General features: G+C 43.5%; 1 protein-coding gene across 2 annotated transcripts in view; it reads left to right on the top strand.

Moving 5' to 3' along the window:
• The first annotated feature begins 148 nt into the window (after positions 1-148).
• TBCD (tubulin folding cofactor D) overlaps positions 149-19,656 on the top strand; it is a 179,387-nt gene continuing 159,879 nt past the window's right edge. The window contains exons 1-7 of one of the 2 annotated variants that reach the window (XM_077327561.1): positions 149-589; positions 2,054-2,272; positions 6,286-6,336; positions 10,985-11,082; positions 14,118-14,219; positions 14,803-14,949; positions 15,724-15,779. In XM_077327561.1, the coding sequence (XP_077183676.1) occupies positions 2,077-2,272; positions 6,286-6,336; positions 10,985-11,082; positions 14,118-14,219; positions 14,803-14,949; positions 15,724-15,779 (650 nt within the window). In that variant the 5' untranslated portion in view covers positions 149-589; positions 2,054-2,076. Of the gene's footprint in view, positions 590-2,053; positions 2,273-6,285; positions 6,337-10,984; positions 11,083-14,117; positions 14,220-14,802; positions 14,950-15,723; positions 15,780-19,656 lie in introns of those variants that run through there. The other variant, XM_077327563.1, reaches the window with a different exon arrangement.

The following is a 19,656-nucleotide window of genomic DNA, read 5'->3' as shown; positions in this document are numbered from 1 at the left end:
ATACTCCACTGATTTCCCTCCCCGCCCCAAATCCCACCCACTCCTGGCTCCACCTCCAAATTCTCCATGTCTTTCCCAACCCTAAGCTAACCATATTTTCATCAATGGGATTCCCTATCACAGCGATCCCAACTCAGCGCTCACTGATCCCTCTTAAGCTTTCGAAAACAATTTCTAGAATTATGAGGGTGCTTTCCTAAGCCTAGTCTGGATTTATCGCATCGCGGATGCTCCTTTCCAGTGGCATGCACAGAAAGGAGACAAGTCGGGAGCAGAACAAAAACCCTCGCGGACAGTTGACGCTTTTCATCTATATACAAGACGAGAAATCTCCAATGCTGCAGAGGAGGAGCTGTAGGAAAACGGAACTCCTTCCGGGGGCGGGAAAACCTTCAATTTCCCGCCCGCCTGCCTGCCTCGTTTCCTTTCTGAGCTTCCGGCCACTTTCGTGGCTTCCTTTCCTCTTCAGCCAGGCTCCGCCTCCTCTCAGACGAGGCCCTTTGACGGCGCGGCTCGTTTGTCCCGTGTGGGGAGCCGTAGCGCAGAGGTTGGGCCCCGGCAAGCGGTGAAGAGAAGTGTGGTTGCTTTGGTAAGCGAGAGTCTCGCGGGAGGGAGAAGCACCTGGGCCCCTCCTGGGGGCCCGAGGAATGGTGGGGCTTCCGTGGGGGGGGGGGAGGAGGGCGGGAGATATGGAAGGGTGGGGCGCTGGGTGGCAAAGGATGCGGATGCCACAGCGCGTGCGGCCAGAAACTGTTCAGCAAAGGATGCTAAACCTGCTGCAGCCCGTACCGTCTCATCTGCAGTCAAGTGGGACAAGGGAAGACTGGAGGGAGGGGGACTGAGTCTGTCCTCGGATTATCGCATGCCTAGAATGGCCTGTGGAAGCGGTGGAGATGAGTTGATTGGGACTCAATGGCACGTTTCTTCTTGGTCATGTGTTTGTACTTTCCACTAGGTTTGAGCCCAGGGCCCCTTTACCAGTTTGGGTGTAATTTCTCAATATTTATGATACACATCTTGCATATTACATTCAGTGAAGGTTCATGTAAATTTGCTTCTTAAAAAATAACATTAAATTAAAAATTATTTTATTGGTTTAATTTTTTCAGAAATGCATTAACTGTTTTGACCTAGCTTGGAATGAACTCTGCATAAACCCCAGACTTTAGTGAGTCTGGAATTATTCCATGGCAAAGTTCTAGCTTCTGAAGTATGGAGAAAACATCTCAAGAGTTTTGCTGCATCCACACTGCAAGGGCTCTCCACTTCACTGTCACTGCCTGCTGCAAATGCAGAGACATTAACAATTACAATGAGGTATCAAGAACTGCTAGTTCACTGTAACTGTCCTGTGATCTACTAGCTGTCTTAATCACCAGCTTTCATAAAAATCGTAAGTCTCTTCATTATAGAGATATGCAAACCTATGCAAGAAAAGTTACAGCTTATTTTTACAAAGGATTGAAGATGGGGATTTAGGCAAACTAGTAGATGGTGGTGATAGATCATTATAGGGCTATATATATGATCTTGTAGTTTAAAAAGTATTTCAGTGGTATGTGAGGAAATGAAAGCTGAAAGAGGCAGGGGAGAGGCAAGGAACATGATGGTGATATAGATGGAACCTTAAAATTGTTTACCTTTCCAACCTTGCAGTACACAGGGGTGTTGTGTCTACAATTTCCCTCAAAACTTATTAAACCAGGTTTGGGAAAAATCATATCAAATCAGGAGAATATCTGAAAAGTGCGTGATCAGGAGCAGCATGGGATGGATGCACCAAAAAAAGCTGCTACGGTTTGGATATGAAAGCAAAGTGAAATCTCTGTCTGGAAATTGCCAGGATTGGGGTCAGATGGGAGCGTGGCAAAGCACATGTCATACTTGAGGCAGTATAAGAGAACATTTTCCTTTTATATTTTCAAGGATATTTGGGGAATGTATGTGTGTTTATATCCAGAAACTTGCTTTGAATTGTAGCGATTATGTGTGAGAGGTGAGGCAAATTCATTTAATCGTCACAGTAAATGCTGATTTACTATTGTTTTGCCAGAGAAGAAATTGTTGAAACAGAAGATGGTTTTAAATGAGATTAATGGTGGTGGTGAGCCTGAGCAGGAGGACAATCGAACTTTGGAGCCTGATGTCATTGCCAGGGGAAACATACTTGAGAGTTTTACAGAGAGTAAAGAAGCACGGGAGTTGATTAACAGTCTCAGATTAGTGCATGAGGATTTGATATCACAAGAAACTGCAATTCAGAAATTTAAAGGTATGTATTTTCAATTTTGGTAATGTACAGCTGATATTGCAACATGGTATTTAGATTTTGATAAATATCTGACAAGAAGTTAGTCATAGTGGTCTTAGATAAGCAAGTGTCTTTTTGCCTAATCCTTCTGCCCTTCCATCTGTAGTACTAAGACAATAATCTGGTCTTTAGTTCAAGATCCTGAAACCATGATTATGTTGTCAAAATCAATTATTTATTAACCTTTTCATTACCAGTATGAATCCAGAAATATCCACTGAAGTTGTCTAAAATCTCAGCAAATTATCTTATTCTTGTTTCTGTTATTCTTTATCTCAATCAGTATTAAGCATGTTTGCCACAAACTGTCTTGCTGTACAAACTTTGCTCTGGTATAATACTTATCCATGGTTCCTCTATATATTTGTGAAACAGCCTGGGGGGTTGGACATGTCCGGCTGTCCAAGTTGGCATAGGGTCAATCAGGGTGCAGCCAGAAAAGCTGGCTGCACCCTGATTGGCCCTGCCCCTACAGCTCCCGCCCTCCGTCCCTGGACTCTAGCTTTGCTCTCAGACTGGCCTCAGTGCCTGGAGCCAGCAGCAGGTAAGGGGAGAGGACTCTGGGCAAAGGGTCGTGGTGGAGGCCTTGCTAATGAAGGCCTCTTAGCATGATAGGCTGGGCCTGCTAACGAGGGCCTCCCGGCCTGCTTCCTACCTGCTAAAGAGCTCTATCCTGTCTGCTAACAAGCTGGCCAGCTCCCGCCCACCCCACTTGATCTTGCCGCAAGCTGTGGCCCAAAGCCTCCTTAAGCTGCCTGGCCAGGGGAGGGGGCCCTTTCAAGGCCCGTTCTTAGGAACGGGCTTTGAAGCTAGTTCTGTAATAAACTTATTAGTACAGATCTGCATGAATATTCTTGTTTTCACTAATTGTTTTTTACAAATCTATCATTGGTCCCTTTCAGAAGATTCTCTGGTTCGAAAGAATGCCATTAGCGCTTTGTTCACTCCTTTTGCTACAGGTGAATAGTGTATAATTCTATGATTGTATCTGAAAATATAAAACACAAGAGAAGCCATGTTGGATCAGGTTAGTGGCCCATCAAGTCTAACACTCTGAGTCAGACAGTGGTCAAAACCCAGGTGCCGTCAGGAAGTTCAGCAACAGAGCCAGAAGCCCTCCCAATTATATCTCCCCAAGTACCCATAATACAGAGCATCACTGCACCAGACATAGTGCTGTACCTACACATTGTGGCCTATAGCCACTGATGGATTACTGCTCCATTTGTTTACCCAGTCCCCTTGTAGCTGTCGCCAGTTCCCGCAGTCGTGAATTCCACATGGTAATTCATATTTGGGCGAAGAAGTACTTTTGATGTCTCCTAAGCCTATTGCTCATTAATTTCATTGAGTGCGCACAAGTTCTTGTATTGTGGCAAGAGAGAAAAGCACTTCTTTCTCATCTTTATCTCATGCATAATTTTTAAAATCTCTATCATATCATGTAGAGGTTATTCATAAAATCATAAAACCATAAAAGGTTCTTTTTATTTGCACCATTTGTTTCTTTCTGTTTTTTAATGGCCATCATGATTCATTATGAAAACTTTACACATGAGAGATCCATATGTGCTAAGATGTATATTTAGCATGCATAGAAAGAAGTCTTATGGTACCAGATTCCGGGCACCAGATCACCTTAGTACCTAGACATTTTGTTGAAGTGCTTAGTATTTCTGCAATGATTGTATTGTAGTCATGATCTGTAAGCTTGCTATTTCAGATGAAATGTAAGCTTGCTATTTCAGATCAGGATATGTTTTGCTGTATAACATAAAAACACATGTGCATGAAGTGTACTGAGGGGCTGTCTATGTCCTTATGCCCTCACAGGGCCCTTCATTCTGTGGGTTCAAATAGGTTGGTGATCACTGGCCCACATGAAGTTTGGCTTTGAGGCCCTGGCCCCTGCCTGGTAGAATGAGTTCCTGGAAGAGCTAAGGCCACTGTCAGAACTAACTCAGTTCCGCAGTGCCTTCAAGACAGGGCACTTCTGCTAGGCATTTGGATGAAGTTAGGCTGACAGAAGATCTTGCCCTTCCTCTGATGTCTCCTATTGGCAACATCATCCCTAGAGATCTGCCAGACTGGGGCAGTAGGATGGTTTTTTTGGTTTGTGGCTAGCTTGTTGGGATTGAGGAATTGTGTGGTTTTATCTTTTTTACTTGTATTGCATTTTATTTGTTGTTACCTGCTGTGAGATGGCAGGCCAGGAATGGCAGCCTATAAGTATAATAAATAAATAAGTTCCTGCCATTTATTTATTTACTTACTTACCTAGATTTTTATACTGCCCTCCCATACAGTTCAGGGCAGATTACATGGAACATCACAGAATACATGGAACATCATATAATGGATAACAGTTGCCACATAACTTACCAATAACAATGCTAACAATAATATAAGTTTGACAATAATGTAAGTTTAATAATTACCATAATTAATTCATTGAACAATTTTCTACAGAACAACTGTTAGAAGTTTTTGTTCTAGTGATAAAAGATATGTTAATCCTATTTTATTTATATATACTATACTATACTATACTATACTATACAGTGGTCACAGCTTTAATGAAATTTTGAGAAAATGAGGCATTTAGGATTGGATTTTGTAGTAAAAATGAATAGAAAGCATAGTTATTGCTGTACAAAATTTGTGGGAAATGATAGGTCCTAAATTATTGGGATGCCTCCTAGAACCAAAGAAACATTTTTTTTAAGGCTACTGGTTTACAGTGGACTACTAAGCGGGTCTACTTATCTGGGCCTACTCTCAGGATGGTGTTGTAGCATAAAAATTGTTATCAGATGCATGCTGGTGGTATATTTGTGAATATAGAATGGAAAGTTTGTGAATAGTGGAATTAAAAAACTGTGAAATGCAAAAAGTGTACTAACCATGGGGTCGCGATGGGTCGGACACGACTTCGCACCTAACAACAACAACAATATAATGCATGCATAGTAACTATTCACAATAGATGTAAACTGGTATTAATAATTGTCCTAGTCGTGCTAATTGTGGCTAGTAAGAAATGGATTATCTTTATTTAAGTCATGGTTCATAGTATTAAAAATTGCTGACTTCTGTTTCAGTAAAAGAAGGATGGTCAGAGTGTTTTAGAGAGCTGCCATATTTGTAACAGAGTTTTTCAAATATTTTGATGGCCTTGAACTGCCACCTAGGGATTGTTCAGTTTTCCACAATAGAAATGCTTTAATAATAATTGAATTATACTCCCACATCAGCTGCATTGTTAGAAATTCATTTTGTCCGTAATATATGCGATGTTAGTAGCCTTTACCATCTGTGTCATAGACTTACAATGTTAGTGTCTAACTGCATGCAGGATGGAACAGGGATATACAAGTATGGGTCTCTGCTAGAAACTTGAGTGGTTTAGTACATGGGTGTAAGTAGGACATTGGGTATTTGTTTAGTTTGTTTTATTTTTCAGCTGCAGCACTGCATTGTTTTGAAGTCACTGGTGGGGGCTGCCATGTCACGTATGTCTCATTGTTACATAGAGCTGCTTCTAAGACAACCCGCCTGGTCCCAGTAATAGGTTAGGGTCCAGAAGTGTATTTCCCTTCCCTTTAGGCTGCATTTGCTCCTTGAGTTTAAGGTGCTTTAGCAAGAGGCTGGGGACTTGGGACTGAAGGGTTAGGTGGTTGCAAGGGAGTGAAGCTGCTCTCCCCTCGTCTTTGAACCCGCCATGTGTGTTTTTGCATAAGCAGAAGGAGGTCAAGTTTTAACCTTGAATTAATCATTGGGTTTCATTTTTAATGGTGCTGTCTTATTGACATAACAATTACATGCTGTTCAGAACAAAACAGCTACAGTAGTTTCTGTGTAGGGATGTATACACAGCTGACTTAATAATTTAGTTCCATATCTCCAGGTTTATTAGCATTTAGTAACATCAGTAAACTGATTATTTTCACTGAAACTGATTTTTTTTCTTTTAGTTATAATGAACACATATCAGGAGCAGCCCCACCTTTTGGACCCACATTTAGGTAGGTTTGGTTTTGGTCTCTCATATAAACTTTTCTAGAACATTATACTTCCATTCTCCATAGACAATGATTGAAGAGGTTTTGTAAGAGGTGACTTCAGCCTGGGGCATTTGATTCTGTCTGGCTATGATGCTTGGGATCCTTCTTCCTCCTGGAACATTTTGCCATGTATATTCACTCCCAAAATGTTTCCAAGAGACGATTCCCTGAAAAGTGAGAGGTTTGATGCATTTTACTTTCAGGTATTTCTTCCAGGAATCACTTGACCCCAGAGCCTACTGCAGTGTCTTGTCCTCTTTCATGTCCATCTCTTAGTTCCCAAAGGGAGGGTTAGTGCTAGATTGAAAGCACCACACAACCTTCTGGTGTTCTACTTGCATCCAGGGTAATGTCAAGAGACCATCTCTGAAAATACTTAGAAACAAGCAGCACAAAAAGCACGGGGTGGTGCTTCCAGTCTTGCATTCACCCTTCTCTTTGGGAAATGAGAGGTCACAGCCTAACTTTGATTGTAGAAACCTCTGGGTTCTCTTACTTCCTCCAAGGGAAGCAGTGCTTCCCAGTGCTCTGGATATTGATAGAGACATAAAACTATTTCCTCTCAGACAGCCTACCTGGTTATGAACTGGCCTGCTGTTCCTACCCTTAATGAGATTGTACCTGGTTTTCTTTTCAGATGGTGAGACATCTTACTGGGTAACACCAGTGAGACATCTTTATTTATTAATTTTATTTCCCGCCGCTCCCAGCAAGCTGTCTCATGGCAGGTTACACAATAGAAACTCCTCATGAAAACACAATAGAAAAGTCCCCAATAAAACATCCTGGTGGCAAAACTATTTCCCATCCCCACAACCACTGAGGTTGTTCTTAGTGCGTCATAGGAGCCCACGACTGCTGGCAAGCCACCAGTGGCAATGATCTGGCCCGGTGGTGGTCTCTTCTAGGAGGCCCATTTTATCTTCCATGTCCCAGCCTCAACCATAGACCTGGTGGAAGAGCTCTGTTTTGTAAGGCCTGTGGAATGCTGGAAGCTTCTGCAGGGCCCTCAGCTCTTCCAAGAGGTTGGGACCAGGACCAAAAAAGCCTTGGACCTGGTTGAGGCCAGGCAGACATCTCGGTGACCAGGGATCACCAACAAGTTACTACCCACAGAGTGTAAAGGTCTGTGGGGGGGGGGCCTAAGGCAACAGGTGGTCCTTCAGATTTGTGGGTCCCAGACTGTGAAGGGCCTTAAAGGTCAAAAACAGAACCTTGAACCTGATCCAGGCTACAACGGGTAACCAATGCAGCTGCCTCGGCACTGGTTGGATATGGATTCTCCAAAGTGTTCCAGTGAGGACCCTAGCAGCCACATTTTGCACCAGCTGTAATTTCCAGGTCAGGGACAAGGGCATGCCTGCATAATGCGTGTTATAGAAGTCAGTTCTGATCATCAAATGGATCACCATGGCTAGGTGTTCAGAAGACAGGTAGGGCACTAGTAGCTTCTCCTGCCGAAGATGGTAAAATTCCTGGTGGGCTACCTTCATGACCTGTACCTCCATGGATAGTGATGCATCCAGTGTCTCCCCAAAATTTCTGGCCAGGACTGCGGTGTTCAGTTGTATCCTGGCTGGAGTGGGCAAATGGGTTTCCTGACCTGCCTTCTTCCTTCATAGGACCTCTGTCTTGTAGGGGTTGAGTTTCAGGCGACTCAGCTCGAGCCATCCAGCGACGGCTTCCAAACATTTGGCAAATGGTTCCGGGGGGAGGGGGGTCCGGTCAGCCGTTCATGAAGAGATAGAGCTGGGTATCATCTGCATATTGATGACAACCCAGCCCGAAACTCTGAACCAGCTGGGCTGGAGGGTGCATAAACATGTTTAAAAGGGTGGAGGAAAACACTGCCCCCTGAGGGATCCTACGAGGGAGTCGACAGGGGTGTGACAGCTCATCCCCCACTGCCACCTTCTGTGTACAGTTCTCCATTGAAGAGCTGCCCCCTGTCCCCATTGCCCTGGCAAGGCAGCGAGCCAACAACTCGTGGTCGACTACATCAGCTGTGACTGACAGATCGAACAGCAGGAGGATGGCTGAACCACCCCAATCTAGCTGGGATGGAGATAATCTGTCAAGGCTACTAACACTGTCTCTGCCCTGTGGCCAGGATGTGAGCCCAACTGGTATGGGTTGAGTGTCCAAGTTTCTTCCAAGAATGCCAGGAGCTGGTCCGTGGCAGCCCTTTCAGCCACATTACCCAGAAACGCAAGATACGAGACTTGGCAGTAGCTGGCTGGGTCTCGCAGATCCAGCAATAGTTTCTTAAGGAGAGGATGAACCCCTGCCTCCCTCAGCGGCTCAGGGAACTCCCCCGGTAGACAGGGAGAGATTAATAATGTTCCTGAGCTGACCTCCTATCCAGCAGCCAAGACGGACAGGGATCTAGGGCAGGGGTAGTCAACCTGTGGTCCTCCAGATGTCCATGGACTACAATTCCCATGAGCCCCTGCCAGCGTTTGTCCAGATGGACATCTGAAGCAGTGGTCCCCAACCTTTTTATCACCGGGGACCACTCAACGCCGGGGACCACTCTCCGGGGACCACTCAACGCCTTTTACTCAACGCCCGGTGGGGGGGGGGTAGTTTACTCCGTTACTCTCAACCACTGCCCTAGCGCTCTCTGATCGCTATGGTAATGTTTAAACATCCCTTCAAAATAAGATACAGACATGCCACAACAATGAAGTGTGTTGTAAAGGGCTGGGGGGGATGAAGTAAAGGGCCGGGGGGGGGGGGGGAGAGAAGGCGTCCTTCGGGGCCCACCTCCAATTAGTCCAAGGACCACATGTGGTCTGTGGCCCACAGGTTGGGGATCGCTAATCTGGAGGACCACAGATTGACTACCCCTGATCTAGGGGACAAGTGGTTGCCCTCACTGACCCTAGCAGTTTGTCCACTTCAGAGTCTTCTGTACAATCTGACCGGGACAGTGTCAAAAGAGGTTAGGAAGAATCAAGCCTGGATGTGTCTCTTACACTGGAAAATAAAATACACTGAAATTACATTTGCTTTTATAGAATGTTGCTACCTTCCCTAGCTTCATAAGCTCTGAGTGTTACATTTAACCTGAATGTTCTACCATATTTTGTCTTAATTATACTGTGTATGTCATCTTAAAGTGATACATTTTTGTTTGTACCATATTGTAAGTGCTTTCATTTAAAAATAAATAATACAGTGGAGTTGGAATATGGGTAAGTATTTACCATTTGAAGATGGGGCTTCTATTCTATCCTCTTGTGTAATAAGTTGCAGCTAATTTGTATACATTGCGATGTTGCCCAAAGGTACACAGAGGTCTTAGGAGTGACTGGCAGAGCCAAACCACACCTGTAAGTTCATTAATTAATTCATTGATCAGAATATCAAATAGCATATACGATATTAAGAAATATATTGAAACATAAGCAACAGAATCAATCTTCCTATAAAACCATAGCAATTATAATAAAATAATGTAATTAATTAGAATTGTACAGTTAGCTGGTTAATACAGTGTAATAAAATAAACATATAACTTGCTTTTTGGGGCTAATATGGGATCCTCTAATTTTAATAGCCAACCATGTATATTTGGCAACTTTAAGAGTTAGCTCACGGTTCCTGTCTCAGAGCATGTTCATAAGCTTGGTGGTTCTCAGCTATCAGGAGTCTAGAAGGGAACCACTGAAGTCTAATCTAACAGTTTGAGTGCCCTGGGTTTGCTGAAGTGGAGGAGGTGCTAAAGATCAAACCTCTGGATGTTATTATGTTGCAATAAGCATACCATTCAAGCCTTGTGTTATTTACATGCCCATTTTAAAACAGACTAAGAGTATAGGAACCCAGTTGGTCTGTAGAGAAATTCTAAAAACAATAGTAAAGGTAAAGGTATCACCTGTGCAAGCACCGGGTCATGTCTGACCCTTGGGGTGACTGACGCCCTCTAGCGTTTTCATGGCAGACTCAATACGGTGTGGTTTGCCAGTGCCTTCCCCAGTCATTAACGTTTACCTCCCAGCAAGCTGGGTACTCATTTTACTGACCTCGGAAGGATGGAAGGCTGAGTCAACCTTGAGCCGGCTGCTGGGATTGAACTCCCAGCCTCATTGGCAGAGGTTCAGACTGCATGTCTGCTGCCTTACCACTCTGCACCACAAGATGCTCTAAAAAAACAATAGTAGCTGATAACCTTTTTATTAGGGCCAATCACACCATCATAAAACAGTAAAGAAGTTTTCATGTTCCCCAGACCCCTTTATTAGACTAGGTGTTTGGTACCTACAAACCAACAAAGAAATAAAAAGGATGGGTAAATTCAGTTCTAGATGGAAAAAGCCCGAATCCGTAGGATGTGCTGTAGATTTAAGTGGATTGGATGATGCTGGATATGGAATCAGTTTCAAGATGTACAAAAATAGGTACAGAAAAGTGTGTGCCAGATCCACTTAAAAAGAGTTCTACAGCAAAGATGTCTGGCAAAACTGTCCTATAATTGACTTTTGCATTCTTGTTAAGACTTAGCCATAAGACACACGCATTATTTAAAAACTAGGTGTGACTTTAAGTATTTTTCAGGCTAATGTTTATATTTTCTCCCCATCCCCCCTTACCCTCATCTTTCTAGAGTGGATGTTGACTTCAATACTAAGTATTATCCGAGATGAAGCATCTCCACCTTCTCTAGTTCATCTTTCTTTCAAGTTCCTCTACATCATTTCAAAGGTACATTAAATTGCAGTATATTAGAGAAAATATATCCACAAATACTCTGGTTTCTCTTCAGATTGCATAAATCTTTTATCTTTCACTAGAGATAGTATATCCACAGTCAGCCAGTCTTGAAGACCCTGCAGAACTGATTTAAGTCTTGCAGGGCTCTAATCCTCTCTTGGGAGTGCATTCCACTAGATATGGGCCAGGACCAGAAATGCCCTGGCTGAGGTCAACTTCACCTCTTTTAGGCCAGGGATCTTGAGCAGATGTTGGTCTGAGGATCATAATGCTCTTGGGGCATTATAGGGGAGAAGGTGGTCCTATAGGCATGCTGGTCCCAGACCGTTTAGGGCTTTAAAAGTTAAAACCACCACCTTGAACCTGATTCAGCCTCCAATCTGGAGCCAGTGCAGCTGAGCAAGTACTGTTGTTATATGTGCTCTCTGCTGAATCCCTGTCAGGACTTGTGCCACTGCATTTTGAACCACTTGGAGCTTCCGGAGCAGTCTCAAGGACAGACCTGTGTAGAGTGAGTTATGGACATCTAATATAGAGGAGACTGTTGCATGGATCACTCTGGCTAGGTCCGGCTTTGAGAGATGAGGTGCCAGCTGCCTTGTCTGGCGCAGATGGAAAAAACAGCCAGGTGGACTGTTTTCATGATTTGGACCTCCATTGATAGAAGTCCAAAATCACACCCAAGCTCCTGACAGTGGGCACTGATATTAGTTGTACCCTGTCGAGTGCAGGGAGCTGTATCACACGTTTCTCTAGGTGTTAGCCCATCTATCTTGGCCTCTTCTAAACCTCATTTTGGCTGGATTCAACTTCAGCCAACTCGTCTCAAGCCTATCTGCCACGGCCCTTAGACACCTGGCCAGGTTTTCTCGGGCCACTGATAGATGGTTGTTCATTAACAGAAATAGCTGGGTGTCAACCTCATACTGATGACAACCCAGCCTGAAAGTGCAGATCAGCTGGGTAAGGGAGCATATATACATATTAAATAGCATCAGGGAAAGAATGGCTCCTTATTAGATCCCACAATTCAGGGCCCTAGAATGGAACATACTTTCCCCTGCTGCCACCCTCTGTCTCCGATTTTGGAGGGAGGACTCCAGCCATTTCAGGGCTGTGTCCCTAACTCATATTTTGGCTAGGCAGTGGGTCAGTAGTTCATGGTCAGCTATGTCAAATGCTGCTGCCTGCAGACCTGCCTAGATCCAGCTTCCTTTGGAAATCATCTGTCAAGGTGACCAGGGTCGTCTCCACCCAATGGCCAGGTCAGAAGCCAGACTGAAAAGGATCAAGTACTGATGTTTCTTCCAGGTATCTCTGCCACTGCCCTGTCCTGCCACTGCCCATTTGGTTACTTACCCAGACATGCTAGATGCGAGACTAGGTGGTAACTGGCCGAGTCAGCAGGACCCAACTCTTGCTTTTTCAGTAAAGGCTGCACCACTGCTTCTTTCAACCTCTCCAAGAATGTCTCTGAGGTCAGCGACAGATTTAAAATCTCTAAGAGGGGCCCCTAGATTCTCTCACCACCAGCTTTGATCAGCCATGAAGGACATGGCTCAAGAGGACATGTGGCTGGCTGGACTGCTGCCAGGGCCTTGTCCACTTCAGCCAAGGAGAGTGGACTAAGTGGTCCAAAATTGGACTCTGAGAAGCCTCTAGTTGGCTTCTTGCTTCAAGCCCAGAGGGAAGGTTCTGGCGGAGCCATATGGTTTTCTCCACGAAGTAGCTTGCAAAAGCCTCACCACTAATATCCAATTGAGAACTTTGGGAAAATCCTAAGAATGTCAATGATCTAATTGTTTTAAAAAGTTGTGCCAGGTGCAAGCTCACAGAGACAATGGAGGCTGCATAGAATTCCTTCTTGGTGGCCTCCACTGCCATCTCATAAGCATTCATCTCTGACATTGAAGTCCCCCAGAATTAAGAATCCGGGGAGCTGCACAGCCCACTCTGCGACGAACTCCAAGTAGTCTGGCAGGGCATCGGCTGATGCGTTAGGCGTTTGGTACAGCATATTGCCAGACACTCCACTATGTGCCACAAGAGATCTAGACATTCAATTTCCAGGATCATTGGGATGGGGAGCACCTGGAAAGAAAAAGATTCTCAAACTAGCATTACGACCCTCCCTCCACCCTTTTGTCTGAGATTGGCAAAGGGCAGAAAACCCGGGTGTGGTTAGTTGACCCGGGGCACCCAGGACTCCATCAGGCAAGCCAGGTCCATGTCTTGGCCTGCAAGAAAATCCTGTAGGGTTGTGGTCTAATTATTTATGGACCTAACATGGACCAACACCAATATTAAAGGTTGGATTTCACTTGCAAAAGCTTGTACTGGAATAAATTTGGTTAATGTTTATTTATTTGTAATTCAGCTTCTATCCAGGCATTCCCATTGACTGGTTTGTGGAGGTTAAAAAATTATAAAGGAAACCCACATTAAAATCCACCATAAAACTCCTTACATATAAAACATAACTAATTCAAGATGGTAGTGGCTAAACCCTCTCCCTCCCCAGCTCATACAGATGAAACATCTTATGGGGGGGGGGGGGTTAAAGGGGAGCTCTGCCCATCTTATTCACTGAAAAAGGGGGGGGGGGAGCCCAGATCTTAACCATCCCAGCCTTAACCAAAGACCTGGTAGAAGAACTTTGACTTGCAGGCCCTATGGAACTTCGAAAGTTCCATCAGGGCCCTCAGGTCTCCCAGGAGCTCATTCCACCAAGTTGGGACCAGGATTGAAAAAGCCCTGGCTTGGGTCGAGCCTAGGTAACTTTTATCAGGCCAGGGCATGAGGCCAGGTTCTACTGAGATTCTGCTAGGTTTAGAAGAGGCCATGATTTTTGTTTGCAGGTTTGTTTGAATACAACACCCGTAAAGCACAAGCAAGTCATGATGTCTTACAAATCTTGTACAATGGAGTTCACCAATTGCTGTATTCAGACCACTGTATGCAAAATACATTCAAACATTCTTTGTGACTATAGTTGTTAAGGTGTTATAAAAATTTTATATGCCTAGGTGCGAGGGTATAAGACATTTCTGCGGCTGTTTCCTCATGAAGTAGTCGATGTACATCCTGTCTTAGATATGCTTGTGCGTCAGAATCCAAAAGACTATGAGGTGAGTTCTTTGCCTTTCACACACCTAAAATACTTAAACAAAAGCTGTACTACAGTCCGTTAAGAAAAATAGGAACAGATAGAAAAGGGCTGGGTATTAACACATGTTTGGTTAGAAAATGACATTGCACATTCTTTTGATCTGCACTTTTTTGACTATTTGGATAAATGTCATTTCAAATTTGCAAGCAAATCCCTACTTTGGGGGACTTTCTATTTATGGCTTTCTATTTGTTTGTTTATTTTGAGCAAGGCAGCTTCTCCCTTTATTGGCACGTGCCTCAGAAACCACAGATATGCTTGGCAAGGATCACTGAGATGGCATTCAGGCTTTTGTCATGGCAAGCCACCATTGACTCAGATTTATTTCAGAACTGTCCTTCCAAATAATAGTGGGATCACCATATAAAGGTCTTATTTTCCCTACATCTTTCTTCTGCAAAAGAAATAGTCTGTTTTTTGCATTTGAAGATAGTTTTCACACATTGATGTTGCAGTTGTTCTGGAAACATGGACTATATATTTTATAGGATGTTACATTTCTGCATAAAAAGAAAGAAAATATTTTTCTGTGCCTTTTTTAGACCTGGGAGACTCGCTACATGCTCTTGTTGTGGCTGTCTGTAACATGCTTGATCCCTTTTGATTTGGCACGGCTGGATGGAAATCTCTCCTCTCTAGAAGGATGTACTCGAGTACCAATAATGGATCGCATTCTCACAGTTGCAAAAGTGAGTGTTATTTGATTTAATTTGTAATCATATTCTTGTGCTTGTGAAACTGGAATGCATATTGTATCTTACTGCAGCTCTCTGCAGGCCAGTCAATTTGCATTGTAATATGAAGCAAATGTACACCTTTACTTCCTTGGACTTATAGATGACAGCATGTTGGAACTGGGCCTTGCAGACCTAGATTAGAGTTTCACGGTGTCTGATGTTGTGTGCTTTTTGGCAAATCACTATTTTTAATCTGAATGCTTCCTCTGTAAGATGAGAACAGTAATAACTCCCACCACATGTTAAATACATGTTTATAAAATATACTTTTAAAATGAAAATGTATGGCTGTCTCTTTTGGGAAACAATACTATAGCTAGGTCCAACAATGCTTCTTTCTAGTGTGGCTTAGAATTGCATTTCCACTGCTTCAGGATTAATGTTGTGGGTATTGGTGGCCCCCAAGATATCGTTTCAGTCAGAGTGTCACCCCCCCCCCCCCCCCGTTCCACTTCATTAGCTGCTGCTTATTTGGGAATGAGAAAAGAAGATCTGATGCTTCTTGTCACAGAGAGAATGGATGACCTGAACCCCAGGGTTTAGAAGTCTGTTGGTAGCAGTGACAGGCAGGGGACAATTGGTTACCGAATCTGATTTGTCTTGCACCACATATATGCTAGGTTAACTCTGTAGAGAGTGTGCACTGAAGCACCCCTTCCAGTTTTCACTCATCCTGACTCATTTGGATGTACGAGTCTTCTAATTCAGTTTTGTTTTTCTTTCTAGTCGTACCTAGTTGTCAGCGACAAGGCTCGAGACGCAGCTGCAGTTTTGATATCAAAGTAAGTCTCTTACTATCCTTTTTTTTTAGTTTCTGAAATATTGCATTTAACAATTGCAGGATGGTATGGATTCCACATATAAACAGAGGCCTTAATAGTATCATGGCAGTTGCTTAATAAACTCACATGAAGTTCTCTTACATGGAAACAGACCATTGGACAATCAGTCAGTATTGTTTACTGTATCTAATCAAATATTTATTGCGGTCCTTGACCAACTCCAATAACAATACAGAAAAAGAAAACCTTGTATATTTAAGGACAGTCTTAGTCAATACAGAAACATTGATGGAAAACCAACTGTTTGAACAATTATAACAAAATAAGTATAAAGATTTCCTTTAAAAACCCTAGTGTAGGAGATCTCATACAATCTACCGTGACTTAGAAATTTCCAAATTTTTCTTGAATCTGCAGACCTAGATCTTAGTTGCGGCATTAAACATTTCTGCCCATATACGTGGACTAAAAGTTTCTATGCTGCCCTTTTGCCTAGGGCCTGGCATTCATAATTTAAAAAAATAAAGGAGGGGCAGTACAATAGGTAAAACAAAAGATTCAGCAGTCAACACCAAAAATCCAGTTGCAATACCAGTTAAAATCTTCAAACAGTATAATTACTTACACCAGAAGGGGAGGGTGGGAGCCAAAATCCATACCAAGAATTATGCCCCTCCAAAAAGAGAGCTTATTTTGGGGAGAAGAGATTTAGTGGGAACAAAATAAAATACATTAAGTTCCAGAGATTATCACCTTACTTCTGAAGATGGGATTAATTGGAGGAGAATCCCTCATGATAATCTTGTCTAGTGAGTAGGTTTATATGGGAGCAGGAAGTCTTTCTGGCCATTTATGGTGCCACTAGCAAGAAAGCCTGCCACAGCTGTAAATACAGTGGGCACTTGTGCAGCATTGGGGGGGGGAGGTGGCATGCGCGGGGAGAAGCAGCACTGGCGAGGTGCGCCTCCCTGCCCCTCTCTCACCTTCCATGGCCGAGGTACAGGGGTGAGCGCGTGGCAGCCTTGAAGCTGGCACTCCTCGGTGTTGCTGCTGCCAGCACCTCACAGCTTCCAGCGGCGCTTTGCTGCCACTGGCTTGCCGCCTCACATGCTCCCCTGCTGTGTCGGAGGCTCTGCTGCCACTGCCTCGCCTCCTCTCTGCCTCCGCCACCTCTGCATCTGCGCTGCCTCACAGGCACTGCCACCTTGCAGGCTCCAGCAATGCCTCTGGCCAGATGGAACAGCAAACCAGGCAGGGCTTGGTGGTGGCTGGAGAGTTAGTGGCTGTGAGGCAGTGCACGTGCCTTGCAGCTGAGTTTTGGGGGCGGCCGTTCCAGGGGCCAGCCCAATCCGGAATGGCCCGTGGAACAGAAGTGGTGTCCAGACACCTGGACAAGGCCCAGACACCACTCAACCCATAGTGGGTCTTCTCAGTCATATAGAAGAGCCACTATGTGGTACAGATATATCACCAACAGCACTTTTGATTGTGTCCAGAAATAAAAGGGAGCCTTTAAAATCCTTGAACCCTTGAAACATATGCTAATTGCATTGGCCTTTTAGAGCTTCTTCTCCACATTCTGTACTAATTTTCAGGCGTGTATATGAAGTGCATTGCAGTGGTCAAGCCTCTGCTTTATTGAATCATGCTTATCTGTGTCAAAACCATCATTTCAGATAAAGGGTCACAGTAAGCACACCAGCCACAGTTAGCAGAAGATGCTGTGAGCTGTAGGTGCCACTTTTGTGTCTCTATGCAATGCAGGATATAAGAGTACTTCCAGAGTAGGAACCTGATCAGTTGAATATCACCCCTGTGATCTAGTAAAATTTTCAACCAGCAATTTTTTCTTCTCTGGATTCAGCTTCAATTTGTTTGATCTCATCCATCTCATATCTGACTCTGGGCATCTGTTATGTATTGCCATTACTCCAGTTAGATCAAATGAAAAGTAGAAACAAAATTGGGCACGAAATGATATTAATTTATTTCTAACAATCCAGTCTTACAAGCGGTTACAGTAGTTCATATGTGAAATATAGGCATCCCTTATGATGATATCACAACTGGGTGTCTCACTAACATTGGATACTGAATATTTACACACAGTCTCCTAAGGTTGTGTTGATTTGATTTATTCTTCTTTTAATTTTTTTCTCAAATAGCTTCACACAAATTATGTATTTTCAATGAAATTTTATTCATATCATGTATGCTACTTTGTCCTTCTTCCTGTGAAATTTTATTCTGGCCATTTTCCCGAGAGGTCAGAATAGATTATAGGCACCTTTACTTCCCCATTTTGTCCTGACAACAGCTGTGATGTAAGTTTAGGTCACCCATGCATGGGATTTGAAACCAAATCTTTCCAGATCTCATGCAACAGACCACACAAAGTCATGAGTTTTCGAATGCGTGCACTCCTCCTCAGACAAAATGCATTTTTTCTCTGAGGAAGAGTGCATGCATGCAGAAGCTTGTGCCTTGAATAAATGTTTGTTGATCTAAAGGTTCTATTGGACTCAATTTTTGTTTTGCTACTTCAGACCAACATGACTACCCTCTTGAATATACCACACTGTCTCATTATGCTGATTTTGTAGTGACAACATTGGTTAAGACTGGATAATTAGTATATTGTCTTCAAATGTGCCTTGAGGTGAAAAACCACTTAAAATAAAACCACTTAAAATAAAAGGATCTTCATTTTTACAGAAAATGTATGATGTAATTGGCCGCAATGTACTGGAATGAAGAAGACTTTCTGGTTTCTGGTGACACCTAGTGGAAATTGTTGGAAGTCTGTTATGTTAATTGAACAGCATTTCTTTTGACTTGAAGAAATCATTCCTGTGTGTTCAATTAAGAGAGGGCAGTGCTAGATGTGTGTTGTGCCTGTTGCAATCTTCTTTTGTAATGTATGTTTTCTTGCAATTTCTGAGTAAAAACAGAAAACATTTTAAGGCAGGGTCCCTCAAACTGACTCCCATGGGTGCTATGGTGCCCACCACTATTTCCTGTGGTGCTGGATGAGTTTTTCAGAAAGTGTATAGGGCACTTTTAGGGTATGGCTGATTACTGGATCCTCTCTTTCAAATGAAATGGTTGTACTGTGGTAAAGTGGCCATAGCCACTGAGGACTAGGAGGGCCGGCATGCATTCTGGACTTTGCTTAGTTAATGCATGCTCCATTCCCCCTCCAGACCTAACTGACTGTTGCCATGAGATTATTTCACAAAGCAAACAGGGAATAGTGTTCGACTGTTAGAGTCCAGGGAGCTGGGCTACCCCATGAGGGGTGATAAGTATTCAGGGGTGGAAGCCTCCATATTCCTGCAGGTTTGCTGTTCTCCAAAGACCTGGACAGTCCAGTAACTGACCAGTGGCTGGACTACAAGTAAGACAACTTTATGTGTCCAGTATAGTTGCCATGCAGGTCTTTTGCAAGGATGGTTTTTGCTCTGCCTCCTGTGGCAGCCGTTTTGGGCTGGGTTCCACCTTGTGTGACAACCTCAAAATTCCAAAGGCAGCCACAGGGGGAGGACTCCTGTTTTTATGAAAATAAGAGAGCAAAAGATACAGGTCAATTATTGTCAGTCTGTAGATGAAATTCTGTGGAAGGACAATAAATACATTTAACCCCCCCCCCCTCCACACACACACACTTGATTTTATACCTCTTCCTCCCAGCTGCACAATGGTACTTGAGCAAAGAATAAACTAGAGGGACACTTTGCTTAAGTACAACCAGTGTGAAAGAATGTCCATGCAATTAAAAAGTAATTCCTGCCTTTCTGTTCAGTTCTGCTCAGTATTATGATAGATTTAACAATTGTGGTGCTAAGTAAAATGCAAAATAATAGTAATAGTAATAGTA

The sequence above is a fragment of the Paroedura picta genome, chromosome 3 (assembly GCF_049243985.1).
Source record: "Paroedura picta isolate Pp20150507F chromosome 3, Ppicta_v3.0, whole genome shotgun sequence".
NCBI lineage: Eukaryota > Metazoa > Chordata > Lepidosauria > Squamata > Gekkonidae > Paroedura > Paroedura picta.
This window is presented reverse-complemented; position numbering and strand designations above follow the sequence as displayed.